The following is a 23566-nucleotide window of genomic DNA, read 5'->3' on the forward strand; positions in this document are numbered from 1 at the left end:
ACAATTATATTGATTTACTTCAAATATTTTATTTAAAAACTATAAAAAATTTTAAAGATATAAACATAAAGTTTTAAATTAGTCGGAATAAAAACGAACCTTAGAATACGCTACTGCCACTGCGATGGATTGTCACTCTTGCCACGCGTCCCACGTTTCTATGGTTTCCGGGTGTGACCAAAACCGAACATCGACGCTGAGTCGACACAGTGGAAAGAGTCGCTCGATAATGCCTTATCTGGCGGCTCGTTTCAAAATTCCACCACCGTGTATTTACAACGCGCCAAAGCAGCGTCTTTTACACGCTGTCCACGATGCGCTGTAGTAGCACGCTCGCGGCGAGTGGCGACGACTTTCCCCGGCGATGATGAATCTCAAAGTGAAGCGTAAACTCACCCTGTGCACAGCGTGCGGCTTCTTCCTTCTCACGGGCGTCGAGTACGGTGAGTGTGACAGCTCTGTTTGTTGGTTTCGGTTGAAAAAAAATATAGTGGTGTCAATGCGGGTGTAATGTTTTTTTGTTTTGTTTTTTGGGCAGCCATCATCTTCCCGTCGCTATGGCTCTACATCACGAACCGTTTCAATTCTCCGGACTACATGCTCGGCGTCATCGTGTCCGGCTTCAGCCTGACGGGTTTGTTTCTGAGCCCGTTAATCGGCATCTGGGCTGACGGCACTGACAACATCCGGCTCGTGTTGCTAGCGACGAACTTGGCCGAGATCGTCGGGAACTTCCTGTACTTCGTCGGCCTTTCCCACTGGTTGCTCTTCGTCGCTCGCCTCCTGTCGGGTAATGCGCCACTTTCTATGCCCGCTAAATGCCGTTCTGACCTTTCCGTGCGCTTAGTTCTCTGCATCGCCAGTGTTATGACAGACTCACACACGAGTTAAGATAGCGTGATTAGATTGGGTGTAGGCATTTTATCACATGTATTTGTAGTCAATCGGACATCTTTCCCTCGCCCCCTCTCTTACTGCCTCTTTCCCCTCTGGGACCAATCGGAAAAATGCCATCAGACACAGATAAAAATGGGGTCTAACAGAAAGCATTGTGAGATGCCTGTTAGAAATGCAAAAGATTAGCCTATGTGATATGAACGCTATATTTGTAGAATGGTCAAGTTTTCTCTGCTGTGGTGGTGAATTCTGTGCAGCTGCTTAGTGCTGCTGAACAAAAAGTCTGTCCGAAATGCAGAGGCATGAAATGTTTTTTTTTTTTATTTTGTTATTCACATAGTTTCTCACTTTTTCCTGCATGTCACCTAGTGCCTCATTGAAGAGCATTATATGAGGGGCACGGTTTACAGCCCAAAACAGGTTACCCTGGTGATTTGGAAACAAAGCGTGCAGGAGTGCAAGTCCCTGGTAGGCGGGTTTGAATCCTGACCAAGGTCCTTGCAACCGAGATTTTAGTTCCACGTCAAGAGATCCCCAGATGGTAGAAATTAATCCTCAGTCCTTTGCTGGGGCATGCCAAATGCCCTTTGTCGGTTTGGCACGTAAAACCTCCAAATTTGACTTTTACAACTTAAACATGCAGAACACAAAATGAAAGTACAGGAAAAGTGTGGCACTCGAGTTAAGCTTACAAAAATGAGTATTAAATTCCTAGGCCCATTTTGTGTGTATCCCCTTTTTGTTACTCGTCGTCTCCGCTTTAAGTCACGCATGATAAAAAAGCAACTGCAAACTGCATGAATATACTGGACAACAATTAGGAGTTGTACTATCATAATCAATATGAGTGTGAACAGTGAACACTGCTCCACCTGGCCTGCGGCACTATCAGTACCCCCTATTGAATGCTCCGTAAAGCTTAGATGCAAGGGGGATCGAGATAAGCTGACTTCTGCGCTCGTTGTGCCGGCCTTCACTTCCAGGTTGTCTGCTTGCACTAATCGTGGCCTCCGCAATTTGTCGAAACTTTAGTTGGTGATTACGACGCTCCTACTTAAAGGGCAACTCCGCTTCTTTTCCAGTAGTACAAAACTATACAGTTCTCTTTGTTATCATCTACAAAACCCCCATGGCAAATATTACGACGGAATTCCGCCTAGAAGTTCATTAAAATCGCTGTCAAAGTTTGACAAGCACGAATCCGCTGGTTTTGGATGAGACGTGCGGGCCAGACAACACTGCCCGGCTGCATTTCCGCTTCCTCCAAATTCCTTCTCCCGGCACGTCCGCGACGTCATGAAACATGTACAGCTTCTTCTTTTTTTCTTTTCAATCTTGTTTTTTTTTTTCCGGGGAGAGCACGGGTGGCGCCAGTGCCGTGAAAGACGTGAGTGACGCGCACGGCCGGCCCGACGCTTGACTATTGATACTACTGATAAGCCGATCGCCTCGTTGAGCGCGGCTTGTGTTACATCCCATACTTTTGAACACCAAGTAAAAGGAGGAGAGGGAAGCTGCTTTTGTAAGAATTTCGAGTGACAGGTTAATCTTCTATAATCTTCTGGGAGGAGAATAGCGACGCCTGTGCTAATCCAGGAGGCACAAAGGAGGATCCTGATAAGAGGGGAGCTCCTTTTTCCCCTTGTATATCACGTGGGTGTACATGCTTAGTGATGCCGAATATACAATGTTGTCCGGCTTTGCCACCGTTTCGGTGTCGGTTTGTAATCATGGCTAGAGTAAAATTACACGAAAAAATATTTTATTTTTCGCGAAACGAAGGATTGGGGATTGTTTTTGAGTGCTTCAAAAAGCAAAATCGACCACTATCTCAAATTTTTTTAAATTAAGCGGAGTTGCCCTTTAATATGATCGAAAGAAATCTTAAAGAGATACTTAAATGAAAATTTAAATATACCTCTCACGCTCAGAAATAAATTCAACATGATCAACGAAATCTGCTAATGACAATTGCACATTTGTATTTTGAACCGATGGCTATATTTTTCATTCTAAACTGCCGATTCGAGTGAGGGCTTGAAGAGCCACCATCGGAGAGTGCGTATGTCTCGGAAGATCCAGCGTTTCCAGCGCGTTTGTGACGTCATGTTTGACTTCACGGGCATGGCTGCAGGGAGGCTGGTGTGATTGTACGCTTTGGCACTTGGTGGCGTTAACGCAAAAAAGTGGCTCACCTCCGCTTCAAACTCCCCTCTCCCCGTGCCCTGCAGGAGTTGAATAGGCGCGGGGAAAAAAGGAAATCCGGTTTGGCCAACTTTGACAGCCTACACGCTCTAGGAGCTTGGCACCGTACTTCCGCGGAGCAGCGCTGCTTTTATGGGACGTTGACATAACGACATTCAGGAACATCCACCAGGTGCGATCTGTGAATCGGTTTATTTGTCTTAAATAATGTTTTAATGTCTTTTCAAACAAAAATTGGTGTCTCTGTAGTGTGGCCAGAGAATGGTTGACATTTAGACAATAAAATAAGCGCCAGAATTTTGTTGCGGCCCCCCTTGAAAAGACATTTGTTAAGATGCCTGCATTAAAAGTTTCACAGTCTTTTTTTTTTTTTTTTTTTTCGGGTTTAAGGATTTTGTCAACTTCCCTTTAATGCATCGGAGATGCATTAAAGGGATTCATTTTTGGCTCAACTCCAAGCAGCATGCGGTGTCAGTATGACCTATATGTAGACTTTTCCCACAAGTAAGCGACACAGATATTGCTAGTATCCGGCGGCGCGACTACGCATATAAGAACTTTCGTGCGAAGTCCGAGCGAGGCACCGAGCACCGAGGCCGCTCCCACGGATCATTACGTGGAGCTGGCTGTTACCGGGCGGGGTCTCTGCAGAGCATGCTCTCAACCTATGGCGCAGCGTGCGTCTTGCTGCGCCGTAACGCCTGTATGGCGACGGGAAACGAAAACCTCAGCCTGTGTGGCGAAAGCCTCAGCCTGTGTGGCGGCACCGAACCTCAGCCTGTATGGCGACAGAAGAACGGAAACTCAGCCTGTGTGGCGACAGAAGAATGGAACCTCAGCCTGTGTGGCGACACGGAACCTCGGCCTGTGTGGCGACAGAAGTACGGAAACTCAGCCTGTGTGGCCACCCCAATTCGCACTATAAGTAGTAAATCTCACTTTTATCTTCTTTTACCAATGTGAGTAGTCTCCTTTTCGACCTTCCGATCTCAACCAAGACAAAGAAAGATAACATATATAGTCGACGGGAAATCTTGGCCAACTTGCTCCTGTTCTAGGCTATCACATACGTGTTCTTGCTGACGGCGCGCTAGCAGCTTGCATACAGGCTGGACATGTTCTCACTATATCTGCAATATTGGCATGAGGTGCTTGACACCATAGCAAAAGGAACACTCAAAATTTAAGGATTTTTTAATGTCTTTTTGTTATAACAACTTGCTCTAAGTGGGGCCAGGGGGCCCACTTAAAGCAAGCACCAGCTTTTTTTTTTGGAAAGAAATGTTTAGCTTTTAGGTGTGCGTGTATGTGTTAAAACATAATTGTCAAACGGACGCCCCGTCCATTGCTAAGAAGAAGGTCGGTGGTCTTCGTCATTCGTGGGAAGTGAGCCACTCCACCAGTGTCCCGGGGCACTGATGAGGGGTGAGAGGGGAGAGGGAGGTGAAGTGTCAATTATTAAGTCAACAAAATAGATTAGGGCAACGCTTCGCCTGTGAGGTCACATCTGCACGGGATGTCAGATCTCTCTGCAGACACACCGCCTTGCTCCTCCAGCCAAATTCCCACTGCCCCCCTTCAGCCCGAACCATAAATCCGCCCTGAGTGGAACCCTCTTTGTCAGGGTTCCATGTTTGTGGGTTTATTTTTCTTCGAATTCAGGGTCGTTCTTATGGGAAGTTAATTCCTTCTTCACAGATTCGGCATTCTTCAGCATCGGTTTCGGTGTGGAACAAAACATTGGCATTTGTCAGGGCTCATGTCGAAAAAAACAGGACACTGGAATGGGATTCTCCAATCTCCAGAGAATGTGTGCATGGCTTGAATACTTGAAAAACGTCCGGTTCCCGACGAACGAAACAAACTAGATAAAGGGTGGGCTTTCCGAAGGAAGAAGCAGCATCGGAGACAATTCATTGAGGTTTGTGCTCCGGGTCAAAACAAAATAAAGCTGTAGATAAAGACTTCTTTCCGTGAAGTTGAGGTTTTTCTTGTTCAAGGAGCCATTTGGGAGTTCCTTGGTTTTTCCTGATTTTCATAAAACTGGCTCGGGGTTATTTTTGGAGGTCTATCGGTATGTACCGAAAACATGGAACACTAATTATAAGTTTGCCGCACGGCAGGGGAATGGTAATCACATTAGCAATTGCAGCAGTTGTGGTAATGCTACTAGCATTAGCCTCCCCTGGGGAGGATGAAGGCATGTTTCAGACGTAGGCGAGTGCGGTCTTCGTGATCCCGTGTGACAGTAAATTTTGTTGTGTGTATGTTTAGACGGCGAAAATTTAGTCAGCCCCAGTGCGTGTCTGGTGCCTCCGCTGTAGGAATTTTGCCAGTTCAGTACTGCTGCTACCCTGCGGTCTATAACGTACGTCACGCAGTAGAGATGCACGACCGCATACTGACACAATGCTCATATCCAGATTGAAAGGAGCAGGGGTGGGGATTGAGTACGGGATTCCTGGGTTCTCCAGTGGGGAGCTTTCACTTCACATGCTCGGAGCTGCTGTGCATTAACACGCTCGGCTAGCAGTCCCCCCTCCGCATGGCAGTTTTACACCGACATCTGTCGCGGCTCCTCTTGCAGGTCTGGGCGCTGGGGCCAGTGCGGTCATAATGGCGGACGTGGCACGGTCGACGGAGGAAAAGGACCGCACCTCGCTGTTTGCGCTGCTCTCGGGTTGCAGGCAGCTGGGGCTCATTCTGGGACCTTCTCTCAGCCTGGGCCTGCAGAAGCTCCACCTCCAGATGGGGCCCTTCCTTCTAGACGGGTACTCATCCCCTGGAGTAAGTTCTGTTTTATTAAAAATATTAGGGAGGCTTAGTGGATTGTTTTGATAACTCCAATAATGATATCCGACAACAATACCCTTAATGATACCAGATAATAGAGCCCTGCATATGCGAATCATCCACAGATATCTGCATTAAACTGGCAAATGCGGGCCAAATACAATCGGATTTGGCAGATCGGATGCGGATGCCAGGAGCTGCGGATCCGAATATCCGTGGGTCCGGATCTACATTTTTGTTGAGGCAACCCATAAATGTGTGCGACCACACAGTGTAGAGTGAATAAGTGAGTGATGCTATGAAGTGCACCATCGAACGTATTGCGGGAGCAAAGTAATCTCTCGGGTAAAAGGTGCCAATTGGGGAGAAAATTGTCTTTACGCCAAAAAGGATTTGATTCTCGCCAAAGATCGCTCTAGAACGTTCTAGCTCACCAAAAATACTGTCCCTTGAAAAAGGTGAGGAATGCAGGAGCATCAGTCGTCCTGGAAAAGCGTGTTCTTGTTTGGCAGGGAAAGACCGGAAAACATTCTTTGGGCAAAGAGAACCCAAAATGTTCAAGCCACAAGAAAGTAAAAGCTTGCAAATGGCTTGTTCACCTACAAGTAGATCAAGAAGATTTAATTAGATCTTGTGCAGTGGTGGAACTTGCACCAGCACAAGTTTCCGCACCTTATTCTTGTAGCGCAGTTCGTGCATGCCACCCCAGCGTCAAGTGCACCAATGGAGTGAGCAGGTATTAATTTAAAAGAGGAGAAATAGTCTAAATCCGTCCATATTCACAATATTCTGTTTCTTCTACACACGTTGCTGTGTAGAAGAAACAGAATATTGCCAAGTAAAATGTTGCGCGTGTGTGAATTTTTTTTCTCTCGACAGTTGGTACTGAGTTGCTTTTAATTATACGTTTCTAAGCATGCAGTTGACGGTTAGTATTAAAAAAAAACTGAAACCGATAGGAGGTGCTGCCATTATTGAATATTGTGATATTTTCCCACCGCACATACATGTGTACTTTGCTGCAGTGAATGAGCACCTTTCTTCTCCCACTTCATCATTGTTTTGCCTAAATACAATGAAACTTTTATTGGTCTGTTCTTTGTTAATTTTTATGTTTAAAAAATATGCATCTGCTGGAAGTAAGATTTACAAAGCAAAAAGGAAAATAAACATTAAAATTTCCTTTCTTTTGAGTGCACCTTACGGACAGAGTGTCAGTGTCACTGACTCCCAAGACAATCTCATAACTGCAGTCATCTTTCCAGTGATGCAACGTGTCTCTGGAAGTATGATCGCTTATTTTATAAATATGGTCAAACAGTATGTGATACAATGACTTTCACCGTATTCTGACACAAAGAGTTCTTTGTACAAAGACCAACTGACAGGTTATAAAATACCATCCAAATGTTTTTTGTTCTGTTTTTGTTTTATTTTATGATATAAAATGAATGTGCGAATTGAGGGTTGGATGCGGGTTCGAATTTTGCGGATGCGGACTTGGATTGGATTTGGATACATTTATTTAGGAACAGTGCGGAAGCAGTTTGGATGCGGATACGAAGTCTGCGGATGCAGATAATCAAACTGTTATCCCCACAGGGCTCTACCAATAACGATACCCGATAACGATATCTGATAGTGATACCCAATAATGATACTTAATACCGACACCCGATAATGATACTTAATAAGGATACTCAATAACGATACCCAATCACGATATCCGACACAATGCATGCACAGAGGCTCCGTTGAAGTGTTAGGTGTCGTTATCGGAGTGATTGGAACGGTCTACTAAAGGCCCAATCACACTCTTGCAACTGAGTACGACCGAGAGAGACGAGACTTGTTAAAACCTCTTAAAATTTCTTAGGACGAGAGAGCACGCTGGCGCCATCTATGCGGTGACCCTGGAACTGCATTTCACAAGAGCGAAGGTTTTGCGGGATTTTCGAGGTCAAATATGCATAATACATATAAGAAAGGCTCGTTTATAACGTTGACTAAAGTTTTTCGAATCAAGAAAGAAAGGATAATGTGCGAGAGACATAGAAAATACGCCGGACCGCCAAGTTTACACTGCTACCCAATAGATGGTGCCAGTGTGTCCTCTCGTTGTAAGAGGTTTCAAGGAACCCAGTTTTAAGAGGTCGCAAGAATGTGAACGGGCCTTAAGACTCACTACGATCAATATGTTCTCCAGCATCCCTCAGAAAGCGTGGATTGTAGATCTTTATTCATGTTAATTCATACCATCCTCGGAGACTCCACGCAGAAGGAAAAAAAGAGATGCATACATGTTAAGCATCACAACATAGTGTCACGGGAATTGCTGTCGCACGACGTCATGTTACCGTGTGATGTCACAGTGCCACATGAACGCCGTCCGCTAAAGTTGTTGGGACGTAAGCCCACAAAATTTAAATATGGCAGTGTAACTGTGTGCTGCAGAGTGCAGCGTCTCGGCTGTCGCCACAGTTCATTAGCAGGACACCGCCAAAAACCCGGAATTTTTATTCAATCTCGAATGAAACTGGAGCTCTTCCCTCCATAGCACCAAGGTCCAGTTTTGGCCTCCAGAGCATAAGGTGCAGGGTTCTAGGTCTGGACTATGGTATAAGATATATATATATATATATATATGGGTGGTTTCATCTCAAATCGTGCAGGCAAAAAGGGTCGAATTTTTTATTTCGATGAAAGAAATATATGTTATGGCGCCGTTTCTAAAACCGCAGTCACCACAAACCGCAAGTTCGTCGGATTTTTTGTTCTCGACTTATGAATTTTTAAAGAGGCCGCGGCGAAAAGCAGTGTTTTTCACACTCGCCGTGGGTCAGATGTTTCGCTTGATCTCCCGCCATGGATTTTCAGTCCACATTATATTATATTTTTTAAAGCACTCTGTGGACACATTTAAAAGGCTCCAATACCATAAAATAATTTTAGGCGTTTTGCTTTTTTTCTGTAAAAATGTCAAAAACGCCTCCTCGGTGAATTGTTGACGAACTTTGACAATTAATTACTGGCGATCTACTTGGGTTACACCGATTTTTTTATGTCCACGGAGAGCCCAAAACACGCTCTTTATATTTATTTTAAAATGACTCGGCTGTATAAAATATCCTTTGCGGTATGTTTACGTTAATATTATGCAAAAACCACAAAGTACCATTTTTGAAATCGATTTTCTCAAAAAACCCATTTTTTTATTTTTTTAATTTTTTGTTCAAATGTAGATATGATAGTTGTCTACACGAAAATCAATCCTAGAAAGTGTATATTTTGTTTGTATGTTTTATATTTAGGCCTCAATATCGGAAAAAAAAAAACGTCTTTGTTTTGCAAGACCTAAGTCAGACATTGCGACCCATGCGTCTCTATGAATTGTGAAAAAGTTTTCTTCAATTTTCTTCTGCATTTTGTAATCAATTATAAACGAATTTTGTGGTATTGAATATTTATGTATGTTTTGATAAGAGCGGGAACCACAAGATACATATCTAACCGAATCAGCAGGCCTAGTAGACCTTCAATAACCAAAAGGCACAGGCGTTGTATTGTTTCGATTTATAAACCTTTCACAGTAAACTAGCACGACTAGCTATTAGCTGTCATATTACTAAGACAAACAAAGTCGCCACACCCGTCGATATGTTATATACGATTCTTTCCGAAACCAAACACTGGGGTTTGTTCACCGCACATCGCACAGGTCACCAGGGAATGTCCTTTCACTTCCGTAATACACAAAAGTGGTGACACAGAAACGGTCCGAAACACACAGAGAGTGTGTCATGGAGAGGGGTAGGAAATAAAAATAAATAAATAGGAATTAAATTGCCCAACTGCGATCTTAGCGAAAATTGCGTTAAAAAAAAATAAAGTATTTAGGTTCGAGTGGTGGCAAGGCGATAGGTCCACGCCTGGTGGAGAGTCAGACAAAGAAGTCGACGGCACGTAAAGGTAAAACAAAAAAAAAATCAATAATTTAATAAAGACGGGAAAACTCAGCCGCACATGGCAAGAACAAAAACCAACTCCTCCGGGCATTCCCTAAACGGGACGCAACCAAATGCGGGCGAACACGCTCTCTACATCACCGCCTAGGCCGCTACGCCATGACAAAATAAACCCAACAACTGAACAGTGCTAACAAACAGTTAGTAAAAAAACATTGAAAAAAAAAAAAAAAAAAAAAGTTCAAAAACGCACTTGAGAAACTAAGTTCAGCGGGGCGAAGAAACACACACGAGTCGGTCCCATGACACTGAAGTCTGGCAGGATGACGGCGTCCAGATGATGCTCGAATCTGTTCTTCCCTCTATTACGCACATCCACGATGGCTGTGCGGAACAGTGGCTGTGCGAAAGAAAGTGAAGAATAGATTCGAGCAGGCGATGCGCGAGAAGGTAACCGAGACTATGCCTGAAGCTTCATATCGGGAGAGGAGCTTTCGAGGTAGTTTCTGCAGTTACTCAAACGTTTTCTTTCCCCTTCCCTTTTTCAAAAGAACACGTCAGCCGGCGCTGACTTTTCATCTCGGGAGAAGCCCACTCTTCACAAACGGTTATAGTTTTCAAGGATGCTGACTTCGACCCAACTAGTCTCCGGGCAAAATACAAACACAAGTATATTTACCAACACGCTCGTTTTAATGTCAGTCTCCAGGCTTTGCTGTTTCCAAAAGAGATAGCCCTTTATAAGGACAGAATGAGCGGGTTGGTGGGGATAATTAAACTTAAACAGCCCCTTCTCGTTTTCTTCCTCAAGTTTAATAAATAACCCTTCGGTGCTATCGGATCTCCCCGGAGAGAGAGAGAGAGAGCACGGCCGTTTCAAGGTAAGGATAGGGCGCTCGAAGCTGGGGCAAACAGGCGGTATCGTTTCACGCATGCACGGATGGCTGGTTTCAAATTTTCCCTCATCCCTAACGAAACCGGCCCATCTTCGTGTGTGCGTCTGTGGGATTTCTGTCCCGCGCCGCCGGTTTTAGCGCGCACGCGACGTTGTTTTGGCTGGCAGAACAGTTGTTGACCGTCGATATTGTAAGGTCGTGGTGTCCTCATCCTTTCAGGCAACGATTCCTTTGCTTTCCCTTGTACAATACTCTGACTGACTCCTCCTGGGTGGCTGTCACTGTTCGCCGCATCAACGACACAATCGTACCATTTCACTCCTCGTGACACAGGGTGCGCTGCTCGCTTTACTGTTACGGGCCGTCCTATCTAACACAACGAGCGCGAAAGGTCGTGGTCATCTGCTGGCTCCGAAAGGGCGGGACGTTCATGCAGGCCAATGAGGGCCCCGAATCAATACACGACGTCTGCCGACTCCTACACGTTAAAAATTTTTGACACCTGCTGGTCTGTTAAGAAGTGTTGCTTTCTCTTTTTGGAACTCCTCCAATGTAGCTTGCCGCCTATAATAAAATTTAAATAATCAATAAATATAACAGGGTGAAAATACTGTATTTCATTTTTATGTGGGAACGTTTAAAAAAAATAAAAAAAACTCTTTCCAAGCTTGTGAAGACGCGCAATTCGTAAGTCCATTTCGTGCCGAAAAAACACGTTTTTGTACGATATTGATGCTTAAATATAAAACATAAAAACTAAATATACACTTTCTAGACTTGATTTTCGCGTAGAAAACTATCACATCTACATTTTAACAAAAAATAAAAAAAATAAAAAATGGGTTTTTTGAGAAAATCAATTTCAAATATGGTACTTTTTGGTTTTCCCATAAAATTAACGTAAACGTACCGCAAAGAATGCTTTATACAGCCAAGTCATTTTATAATACATATAAAGAACGTGTTTTGGGCTTTCCGTGGACATAAAAAGTATTGATGTAACCCAAGTAGATCGCCAGTAATTAATTGTCAAAGTTCGTCAACAATTGACCGAGGGGGCGTTTTTGACATTTTTACAGAAAAAAAGCAAAACGCCTAAAAATATGTTATGGTATTGGAGCCTTTTAAGTGTGTCCACAGAGTGCTTTAAAAAAGTTAATATAATGTTGACTGAAAATCCACGGCGGGAGATCAAGCGAAACATCCGACCCACGACGGGTGTGAAAAACACTGCTTTTCGCCGCGGCCTCTTTAAAAATTGATAAGTCGCGAACAAAAAATTTGACGAACTTGCGGTCTGCGGCGACTGCGTTTTTAGAAACGGCGCCATAACATATATTTTTTTCATCGAAATTAAAAATTCGACCCTTTTTGCCTGCATGATTTGAGATGAAACCACCCATATATATTATACAAGGGTGTTTCACGAAAGGTGGACAAATTCGATATTGCAAAAACTATGCGTCGCAACAAAAAAAGGCTTGTGTCATTTTGATCCTGGGCCAGGGCCCTATTTAGGAAAATTATTAAAGTCCGGGATAAGTAGATTGTTAATTATTTTTGCATAATTAACTTTTTCTAATATTGTGTTTAAGGGCATGGTTTCAATTAGAACATTGCTCAGCATCTCCAAAAAACAACAAATCAACAAATTGCAGAATGATAGACAGCACGCAAAGCATTTTGCGGCTTTCTGAAAAACCGCACAAATTCGACAGGGTTTTAAGTCTCGGTCTGCTATCGGAGCGCATCTTGGCCTCGGCAGCACCGCGCCGCCTTATGGAGAGATGGTGCAACCAACCTCTGCTGCGCTATCATCGCGCGACGCAGCAGAGGCTGGTTGCACTATCTCTCCACGGGGCACGGTGCTGCCGGGGCCGAGATGTGCTACAATAGCATACCGAAACTTGAAAACCCGTTGAATTTGCGCGGTTTTTCAGAAAGCCGTAAAATGCTTCGCATGCTTTCTATCGTTCTGCAATTTGTTGATTTATTGTTTTTTGATGATGCTGAGCAATTTTCTAATTAAAACCATGCCCTTAAACACACATATTAAAAAAAGTTGATTACGCAAAAATGATTAACAACCTACTTATCCCGGACTTTGATAATTTTCCTAAATAGGGTCCTGGCCTAGGACCAAAATGACACAAGCCTTTTTTTGTTGTGATGCATACTTTTTGCAATATCGAATTTGTCCACCTTTCGTGAAACACCCTGTATATATAGGTAGGTGTGGACACCGTGTTATTCCCAGCTCCCTCTTAAAGTCCTTTTTTTGCCTGGGTTGCGAGCGGCTTCACCAGATGACTCTTTAAAAAGCAGCTAGTGATAGCCTATCGCAGGCCCGGTTTTCCATGCTTCTTTATGGGAAATATGCTGGTTTTTAAAGGGATACTGAAACGAAAAATGAACTATACAAATTTCGTTCAAAAATGAGTCAAGCACGATGGATAATAACCATAAATGATAATCACACGTTTGTATTTTGGACGACTGGCTATATTTTTCATTCCAAACGGTGCACTCGGGCAAGCGCTCCAAGAGGAGCGAACGGAGAGTGCGATGCGTCGTGGAATATCTGGCGTAAACAAAAACAGAAAAATGGACGCATCTCCTTGTGGTGACTAGGCCCTAGGGAGCTTCGCCCCTAAAAGAGATTCCCTGCATTCGTGACATAGCAAGGCTGGCGTGGTTATGAGCTTTGCCGTTGGTGGTGTTGTCAGCGTTGGGTGGTGTCAATAGCATCAATGCATTACAACCGAGCCGTTAGAAGCACCCATGGGGTGACGAGCGTGTGGCTGGCCCAAGGAGCATGTAGCTTCCACAGCACTGTCAGCTTAGGGTGAACTGGGTAAGGAAAGCAACTTTTGTCCGAGTTTTGAGCGACGGGCTAATCTTCTAGGGGGAGAATGGCTCTGTTTGGGTACACAAATGAGGGTCTGAGCAAGAGGGGAGTCCCTCCTTTCCGTCTTCTTGAACTCTTTGGTACAATGTGCGATTTGTGAGTTGAGGAAAGCTAAGAGGGAAGAAGTTGAAAAATCGTTTAATGACTGCTTTGAACAGTTGAGCGTACTTCTAAAGAGCGGTGCTGCTCCGACATTAAGTGCAGCTACGTAACAGTTTTTGCTACGTCATGACCTACGTAGCAAGATCCCCAACGTTGTTAGATTACCTCCCAACTAAGCTTCACAGGCATCCACCAGGTGCACATTTAAAGATCGATTAATCAGCTTTAAATTAAGTTTTCGTGTGCCTTTCAACTAAAGTCTGGTATCTTTTAGGTTATGCTTTAACATGCAACACATTTAAGCTAGAAAATGAGCGCTGGAATTTCGTTTCCGTATTGCTTTAAAGTTGTTTCTTGGGTGTACTTCATCATATCTGTGTTACTGTTAGACTGTGTGTTTCCTTATTTTTCTAGTCTGCTGTTGCTGTTGTTGGGTGCAGCAGAGGCTTTGTCAAGCAACTGCTAAGTTGCTTTTTTCTCTGCCTCCCCTCTTCATTTTTGAAGAAAAATAAATAATTTGAATTTGAATGTAGAACTTAACACTTGTGCTATGTGTGTTGCTTAGACACAGCCTAATCATTGAACCTAGTCTTGTGTCTTAACGGCGGCAAGAACAGTTTTATTAACGCATTGAAGCTAAAAGATCTCCAGCACGATGCTCAAGCCAGCGTCTGTCAAGGTCAGAGCAGACGCGCCAAGCAGAAAGCACATGTCCACAAGTGCCAACGAGACACTTTTTTTTATTTTTGTTTGTTTCTTTTTTTCTTTGTTGCACCATCTGGCCAGCAGAAACGCTGTCGACACAGGCTATTTGGGCGTGCACCAATAGGGCTTCATCCGGTCGATTGCATTGCAGCGTCTGCCGTTTCGTGCATCTCCCCATTGCACTGTGATCCGGACGTCGCCTTCCTCGGGGAATCTCGGGGGCGTCTCTCGCAGCCCCAGCTGCTTTGTGGCTTAAAAGTACATTCTTCGTTCCCCCCCCCCCCCGCCGACCCTTAGCTGCTGATGGCCTTCCTGTGGGCCCTGATGGAAGGGGCCCTGCTCTGGGGCTACCTGAACCTGGCCCAACTGGTGCGCCAGCAGCGCCTGGAGGACACGCTGCAGTGCAGCTACCTGGAGGCCAGCCTCCAGTCCGAGGGGGTCTCCCCGAGCCCCGCTCCCCCGAGGCGGGTCCTGCAGCCCTCCCTCTCGGCCCTCCTGGCACCGGACCGAGACGACGGCGTGGGCGAGCCAACCGTACCCCACACGTGGAGGCGCCAGTCCAGCCCCGCTATACAGGCACGGTGGTGCGCGTTGAGCACATCTGCAGTCCGTTCGCTTGGCAGTGCGGCGTGGCTGCGTCAACGCGCTCAGTACAGAGTAGCTGCGAATTGACCGCGGCCTTTAGCCGCCATTGTTCTCCACACGACGCAGTTAGCACAGACGCGACGTCGGCGCCCCTTGGCGTTTTACTTCGACGCGGTATTGGCGAACGGTAAATCTGGCGCGTTACGTCAGTGCCCCGAACGAGCACTCTCCACCGCACTGTAATCACCGAAAGGACGAGAACGGCAGAGAGGTCTTTCAATCGTCCCGCCTTCAGCACAAACTTCTAGCTTTGATAGCACCTTGGCGTCTCGTGAGCCTCGAGCGCGCACCCTCGCCTGAAGCATGGTGGAAAGCAATGGGGGCATGCTGGAGGCGGGGCGCCTGAAAGAGATGCCCCGCCATTCTCATTCCACCAGCGACTATAGTAGTCTTCATTGCAGCTTGGGGCGCTCACACCCGCCCCGCCCCGCCCTGGGGCGGAGGGAAAATCTCTGCCCCGCCTCCCTCCCCCTCTCCATTCAGTTCAACTTGTACACCAATACGTCAACCCTCAGCGCATGCGCAGAGGTTTGACGTGAGAGGGTTAAGTTGGTCTATAAACACACATTTTCCGGAGTAATTCATTGAAGACAGAAGTACCTTTCTATCCCAGTTTTAAACAGTGAGAAAAGAATGTTGCCAACCAGAGCACGCCAAGTTCAGTAATATAAGAAGAGTCTCCTATACATACGTCTATCATTGATGCGAACAAGATGCAGAGACACATGTGACCACCGAAAGAGCTCGAAGTTGTGCTCTATGAATGTTAGCATTTTCATAGTAATATGTTTATTTTTATACATTTCACTTCCCGAGCAATGTCGCGACTGAAAATAGCGACCATAATTTCATGATGTGAATCAGGCTTTAGCGTACATTGTATGGCGTTCACACGGAATGAATCACCACACATCGCATTCTTCACAGAAAGTTATTACGGAGTAACGAGCTTTGTTATATTTGCTCAGGCCACTAAAATATTAAGACATTGCTAGGAAGACGTAGAATCAACAATTCCAACGCGAAAAAGAGCATGGGGACTCTCACCGACGCATACATCACATTCCAATGGTTTGCTGATGCGGGACGCAGCACTTCTTGCCCACACCCCATCGCGCATGCACGGCTCCGGTGGTATGCCAGTGGGGCACTCTGGTTTGTTTGTAAACATGAGTTGGTGTATAATAACACAGCCTTTCTTCACTCTAAGAAGAACAAATACCTAGTATGTTCAAAACTGGAAACCGGAAGAGTACCATAGTTTTTGTTGTGATCCAGAAGTACATTGGCCCATTGTACTGAACGAACCTTAACGAGACAAACTGTAACTCTGCTTTGTGAATAGATGAAGATAAAAAAAAAAAAAAAAAACTGAATTGGCTTTTTCTTAGGACCACTAGACCTATGCTCCGACAAACTTTATTTGTAAACTATTGTCTTCTTTTGCTTTTTATTTTGTGATTGTCATTTTGCCGAGTTGTTGAAATATTGACCGTCAACTGTGATTCAAACTTTATTGAATTTATCCAAAAACATGGAACCCTACTTGTGACTTCCCCGAGCTCAAAAAAAGTTTCTCGGCCGTAACATGCCTTTAAGGACACGGCCTAGGAATCGCGATTTTTTCAAAAAAGTTGCGTTATTGGAAAATAGTTTGACCAGCTTTTACAACTCATAAAGAATGCTGTCCAAAAATTTTATTCCTGTAAGTGAAGTATTTACTCCGAAATAAATTATTTTCAACGTGCTGGCGGTTGCACGTGCGCGCCGACGACGCGGCCGATTTTGAAAATGTGCTATTTTCAAAGCGCGCTCCCTCCACGTTTTTTAGGACTAGCATGGACAGGCCCCCCTCGCTCGAATGAGCGTCTCGCCCTCTTTCGTTCTCTTCGCAGCATTGTTTGCGATATCGTGCTCACAGACCGTAACACCCCGTAGAAAACATAGCTGTGCACGCTCTTATTGGTCAAGCTGGCAAAACAAGAGCTCTGATTCGCTAGGACGAGCTACGGGACGTCATAATCGTCTGCTAGCGCGCAATTTCTGTCAGTCGTTGTTTTGTTTGCTAGCTGCTCTACGCGCCCTTGACCGTTCTTAGACTTTTTATCGTTACGATGCCAGCAGCTTTCCGTAGCAAGCCTTCACCGTTTAAGTTCGGTGGCCGCAAGCGGTTTTCGAAGCGAAGAGGGAGCGGACGACCTCCCAAGGAAGATGACAGGGGCGCATCTTCGCCGTTTCCAAGCGCTCCGCCGTCGCCGAGTGCCTTGGAATCGCCCATCACTTTGCTGCCTCCCGCCGAACGTCACCCGGGACCATCGGCGTCCACATCATCCTTGCTGATGACCGAAATCTCAAGCGCAGACGACCTCGCTGCAATCGAGCGGAAGATTGCGATGATGCAACGAAAAGCGCCTGCAAAATGTTCCGAGCCCAACAAGCCCGACGATTTCGAAAAGCAGCTAGGCCTAACCGAAGGCGAAGAGCTCGACGGCTACCGCTTGCTTGGCGTGTCCTGCATCGAAGCTTTAGTGAGTGCTTTGCTGTGCCCCGAGTGCACAAGAGCTTCTCTCAAACTGTCCGAGACCGGGAAGGGCGTCCTCCTTGCGTTCATTGTTCATTGCCCAACTTGTGGAGAAGTCGCGAGGGCTCCACACTCTGTGAATATTGGTGACACGCGACAGAACGATCTCGCAGCGCGCATCGGTCTCTCGTCACGTGACTGTGGCGTGAGCTTCACAAAATTAACTCATCTTTTTACCGGGATGAATATGCCGCTGCCGATGTGTTTGAAGACGTCTCAGAAAGTTGCCGCGAAGGTACACGATGCAGCCACAGTGGCCGCCAGCAATGTGATGAGGACCGCTGCGCAGTCGGTGCGAAAAACGGAGAACGCCAAAGAGGGGGAACTCGTAGACGTGTGCGTCACGTACGACGGAACCTGGCATAAATGCGGCCACACGTCCCACTTCAGTGTTGGTGTCGCGTTTGAACTTGAGAGTGGTCTTGTGCTGGACTACAGCGTCCACAGCAACTACTGCCAGCTGTGCACCGAGGGACCAAAGCCAGGCACAGAGGGGTACACGGAATGGATGGAAGACCACCGACCCAACTGCCAGAAGAACTTCAATGGGTCTGCCGGTGCCATGGAAATGGAGGCAGCCACTGTTATTTTTGGCCGTTCAGTTGAAAAACACGGTATGCAGTACACCACCATGCTGTGTGATGGCGACAGCAAGGCTTTTTCCAAGGTAGCTGGTCTTGAGCTCTACGACAAGAAAATCAACAAAGAGGACTGCGTCAACCATGTCGCGAAGCGTATGTGCGCGGGTCTGGAAGCCCTGAAGAAGGCAAAGAAGAGACTAGGCAGGAAAGGGAAGCTGACAAACCTGAAGATGAAGCAGCTTACCAACTACTATGCCTGTTCGCCAAAGGACAATGCACCCGACGTGACGGGCATGCAGCGAGGAGCGTTTACAAGCCTTTTGCACTCCTATTCCACTGACGAGGAGCCGAGGCGTGTAGGTTGTCCCACTGGCACGGACTCCTGGTGCCATTATAATCGGAGCAAGGCCCTCGAGGCAGCAGGAGAGCCACCTGCGTTCCAGCCACACAAGCCAGCCTTCTCCAAGGAAATTGCAAGGGAGATGGTGCCCTTGTACAATTGCCTGTCACAAAGGGATCTGCTGGAGAGGTGTTCCCGGATGAAGACTCAAAACAACAATGAGAGCTTCAATGCCTTGGTGTGGAAGAGGTGCCCCAAGGTGGAGTTCACCTCCCTCAAGACTGTGGAGTGTGCCGTGGCCCTTGCAGTCCTTGAGTTCAACCTGGGGCCTCGAGGGATCGAGGAAGCTCTATTGGAAATGGGCATACAGCCAGGGAGCTACCAAGCGTCATACGGAGAGAGGGCCACCAAGATGAAGGTTGCGAAGGCCCAAGTGAAAGCGCTCGAGTCCTCCAAGATGTCCCACAAAAAAAGGAAGATAGAAGCTGTGGCCAAGGCACAGAGGGACCGTGCAGAGGAAGGAGTGACATATGCCCCTGGAGCATTTTAGATGAAATGGCAAGCCCCATCTAAACTAAAACACTGTTCAAACTTTCAAACCCGTTTTTCTCAGCTTCATGTTTTCACCGTTTTTTCACAGCTTTAAAACAATTGTTCGATGAGTTAAGTGCCCCCAAGTCTAATGTATGGCTTTTTTGGCATGAAATTTACTGGAGAACTCGGTTATGCGCTTACTTTTTGCAAATTGTTATTTCTTCATACAAAAATGTTGACGTTTCTGAAACAAACAAAAAAATTCATACCATTATTGAAAGTTAATTTTTACATGAAATATGGCCTTAAAATTTATTTCAAGCCTACTACCGATTAGTGTAGTCATTCAGCATTATATCCCAACAAAGAAATTGTGCCTTTTTATTCATATTTTGAAACGATAGTTTTTTTCCTTTGGCACTGCTACATGTTCATTTTTTTCAACGAATAAGGCTGTAACTTGTCAAAAAATAAACTTTTTGGGTTGAAAGTTGGTGTAGCCTCCTAAGTTTTGACGTTTAACATACCCTAAAAATTTCATTGACCTGGCACAAATACTTAAGAAGTAGACCCTCCAAGGGAGTGCCTCCCCCTAAGTAAAGCTTTCTTTTTTAAGTTTAAACGCTACTTTAGCAGATCTGAGCCACCCGTCGATGCATAACTATGAGCCCAAACACTCCCTGGTATGTGCATTAATGCGTACATGGTCTGTAGAATCGTTTTATTGCTGCCAAGACCGAGACTGGGTGGGGTTCCTTGGTTAATCATTGAGGGAGATAGGGGTTCTTCGAGGTTGAAGAGGTTAAAAGACCCTGCTCTAGTGCAAACGGTTTGAAGGAAACATTATGAATAGGGATGGGCGAATATTCGGTTATTACGAATAGCCAATCGAATTCTGTTCTGTTCGGCATTCGCTTCGAATCGAATTTAAGTATTCGACAATATTGAATTCTTCGACAATATCGAATTATTCGACAATATAGAATTATTCAACCTTTCTAAACACACTCAAGCCCGACTATATCAAACCCGTTTACATCGAATTATTCCTTATATCGAACAATTTTTGTGCACAGTAATCGTACAGTGATAATATATAGCAAAAACTATGATTGCTTCGAACAAAACTAGCAGCCGCTACCGATATATCGAACTGCCAAGACCGCCGTTTTGCTCTGCAAGCTGGCTTTCCCCCAACGCGAGCGTTCGCATTGGGGGAAAGCCAGCTTGCAGAGCATGCTGGGTTTTTTGTTTTTTTTTTCTTTCTCTTCCGAAGCGGTTGTGTCGACCGCCCGGAAGAAAAGAAAATACATCTTTTGCATAGAGAGCGGAGAGAGGGTGCTCCCTGCTCCCTCTCCCCGCTCTGTCCGCAAAAGAGAATATTATTTTTTCTTCCAAATTGATGCGGCCGCCCAGAGAGGGAAAAAAAAAAAAGCCAGCTTGCTTTGCTAGTTGGCTTTTGCTAACGCAGCCACCTCTTTTAGGGGAAAGCCAACTTGCAGAGCAAAACTGCGCCCTGCAGGAGAAGGTGCTCCCATTGGACGTGCTCCGTGTTCTCGGCATAGTTCGGCCCTAATGCACGAATATAGAAGGTAGCGGCCTCAGCATTTTGGAGTCCGTCGATAGCGTAAAAAAATATCGTTATCGCGGATGCAATGATGAAAAAGCAGCAGAAGATGCAAGACTACTTCATTGTGTAATATTTCTGCAGGAAGTGGATTTTTGAGTCAAATTAAATAAAACTTTTATATTGAATTACCCGCTATATCGAACTTGTAGACGTTTTTTTTTTTTTTGCGAGTTCGATATAAACGGGTTTCACTCACTCTGGCTTAGATTTACGGCCAGGTGGCGCAAGCTCCCGACTGTTTCGTGCTACCGAACTCAATGCACTTAAAATTAACAATTACAGTATATCTAATACCGAATAAGGGCAAATATAAAACTATAGTTTAAACATATCTTGTGGTATTTTTTGCTTGTACTATTCAAACTATTCAATTCGAAATTATTCGACCAAAATCACTATTCGCTTGAATTCGATTCGGACCCAAAATCTTCTATTCGCCCATGCCTAATTATGAAAGATAAAAATAAAAAGAATTTTTAAGGGGGGCACTACCCAAAAAAGTGAACGTTTGAACCACTTGTCTGCTTTAAATGATATTTACAGGGCTTGTTTTTGTTGATGTTGAGAACATTTCTGCCAAATTTTGTTAACCTGGGTGAAGTACAAAAAAAAAACTGCAAATGTTCAAAGATGAAAGTGGGCGTGTTTGTGTAGGAAAACTATAGTTTCGAAATTACTTATAAAATTGTTGTTTTCATGTTTTATATTGTTTTAGGACAGTTAAGAGCATATAGCTATGGAGCTATATTTCTCTATTATACCATCTTTCATGACAAAAAAGCCACATAAACAAATACTGTTTTTCTAGATTCCCATTTTTTGTCCAAAATTTTAATTCTTGAACATGAAAAATGATAAAAATAAAAAATACAAGCTCATAGCTATCTTCGTCTTCAAAGTTCATTCCAGAAAAACTCGCAAAAATGAATCCAAGTTACATAACAAAAGAATAGTTTTCCTAAAGTGAAATTTATGCCGAAAAGTGTAATGGAAAAAGTTTGTTCAAAGTACTCCACCTTTTCTTTAGCATCAGTGGACCGAAAATAATTTATAAAAAATTAACTATGCAGTGTAAACTAACGAAACTTTCTGGAAATAGTCTCTAGATGTTGGTGGATGTAAATATGACATTTTTCAAAATCTACTTTTTTTGCAGAAATTGTTTTTTCTGGGTAGTGTTTGCCTTTAAGATAGCTTATTAATTAATCGCTCGGGCTTCTAGGTGAATAATAAATCTATCAAAATACTACCACATTGCGAACATCTCCTTCCTGGTCTACCATCTCGATGGCGAAATGTTAGGAAACAAAACGTTTTGTGTTTTTGATCCGGCTATTAATCTAAGCTTGTTTTCCTAAAACTGGCAAAGAAACTGATGCTTCTACTCGCACCCTCCAATATTCGACATGTTTGAATAGCACCATTGGGGCCAAAGCAAATACTGAATCTTATTACGCAAAGCAATGTTATTATTTGCAGTTTGGAACTTTTCCTCCCAGGGCTGCACCACCGTAATTGTTTGACTACATTGCCAAGGCTAAGGTTATTGGTGTGCAACCTTGTGTGATTTTGTTTCTAGGCTCACCTGATAGGGTCCCTGAACGAAGACGTTGTCAAGAAACAGCACCATCGTTGCCCCATCCAGCTGTCGTTGGATGACAGCGACCTCATGAGCGATGCCATGATCGAGAGCGCCGAGAGGTTCATCCTGAGCTCGGAATCGACCGATCTGGCAGTGGCGGTGAGGACGCCGTTCAACATCATGGGCAACGCCAGTGACGACACGGAGCAGTCGACCTCCTGCTCCACCGCAGAGGTGAACCTCAAGCCAGAGACAGCCATCCCAGACACGCTGGTCTTGCGCAAGTATTGCTCCGGTAAGTCATTTCGAGCGAATGAAGTGGTGGGCGTGTTAGGAGGGCACTAAACCAATTGAGGCGACAGTCTATTCATGGTTATAACTCAATTTATGGGCTCTAAGCATCCTAAAATAGCGTACATTCACGCGTGGACAATTTCTTTATTAAAATCGGTGTCAAAGATTGATTACCTCGGAACTGTCAAGGGCACCAGGGGGCACCGTCGGACGAGGAAAAGAGCTCGCGACTGCTTGTTATAAGAGAATGTACCTTAGCTGCCTCTACGGCTTGGAGGCGAAGCACTGGCCTGCGGATCTCCAGACAGCAGGTTCGAACACCGGCCGACTGGCCTGCAATCCGACAGAGGCTCGCTGCGGGAGAAGGAGTCGTTTAACCGAGATTTCGGTCGCTCATCAAAAGGTTCCCGGGTGGTCGAAATTAATCCTCAGTCCTCCGCTGGGGTGGGCCAGGTGCCCTTTGTCGTTTTGGTACTTAGAGCTCTCATTTGGATGAAAAAAACTCGCCAGCAACACGTATCGAACACTTGCAGTTTGCACGTATTGCCTCATATTTTCGCGCATCATTCTTTTACCACGGGCTGAAAAAACTTTTGACTGTGTTATAAACAATTGTTTCTCGTAGGCGGTGTTTATGTTTGATCCCGCAAATACTGAAAAGCCTTTATCCCGGTTAAATGCAGTTCTGGGGCAACCTCGTGGATGGTGCCAGCGTGTACTCTCGTCATGAGGGAGCGCAAGGCCACACAATGCACTCGGTCGCAACCAAACGCAAGTGTGTGAAGCAGCCTCAAGTGCGCTCGAGTGCGTTGCATTCCCTCGTAATCACCTACAATGAAATGAGGCACCTGCACACCGATGCCATCTGTCGGGCAGCCCTGGAACACTTACGATCTGCATGTACCGTA

The 23566-nt window shown here is 45.1% G+C and overlaps 1 protein-coding gene across 1 annotated transcript in view; it reads left to right on the forward strand.

The window, feature by feature from the left end:
- Positions 1-165: 165 nt before the first annotated feature.
- The window catches only part of LOC115316933, a 38479-nt gene continuing 15078 nt past the window's right edge, over positions 166-23566 (forward strand). The window contains exons 1-5 of the mRNA XM_029976458.4: positions 166-443; positions 539-790; positions 5690-5889; positions 14769-15047; positions 22362-22659. Of these exons, the coding sequence (XP_029832318.3) occupies positions 365-443; positions 539-790; positions 5690-5889; positions 14769-15047; positions 22362-22659 (1108 nt within the window). The 5' untranslated portion in view covers positions 166-364. The remainder of the gene's footprint in view (positions 444-538; positions 791-5689; positions 5890-14768; positions 15048-22361; positions 22660-23566) is intronic.

Source organism: Ixodes scapularis, unplaced genomic scaffold (genome assembly GCF_016920785.2).
Source record: "Ixodes scapularis isolate PalLabHiFi unplaced genomic scaffold, ASM1692078v2 PGA_scaffold1__304_contigs__length_218370807, whole genome shotgun sequence".
Classification (NCBI taxonomy): Eukaryota; Metazoa; Arthropoda; class Arachnida; order Ixodida; family Ixodidae; genus Ixodes; species Ixodes scapularis.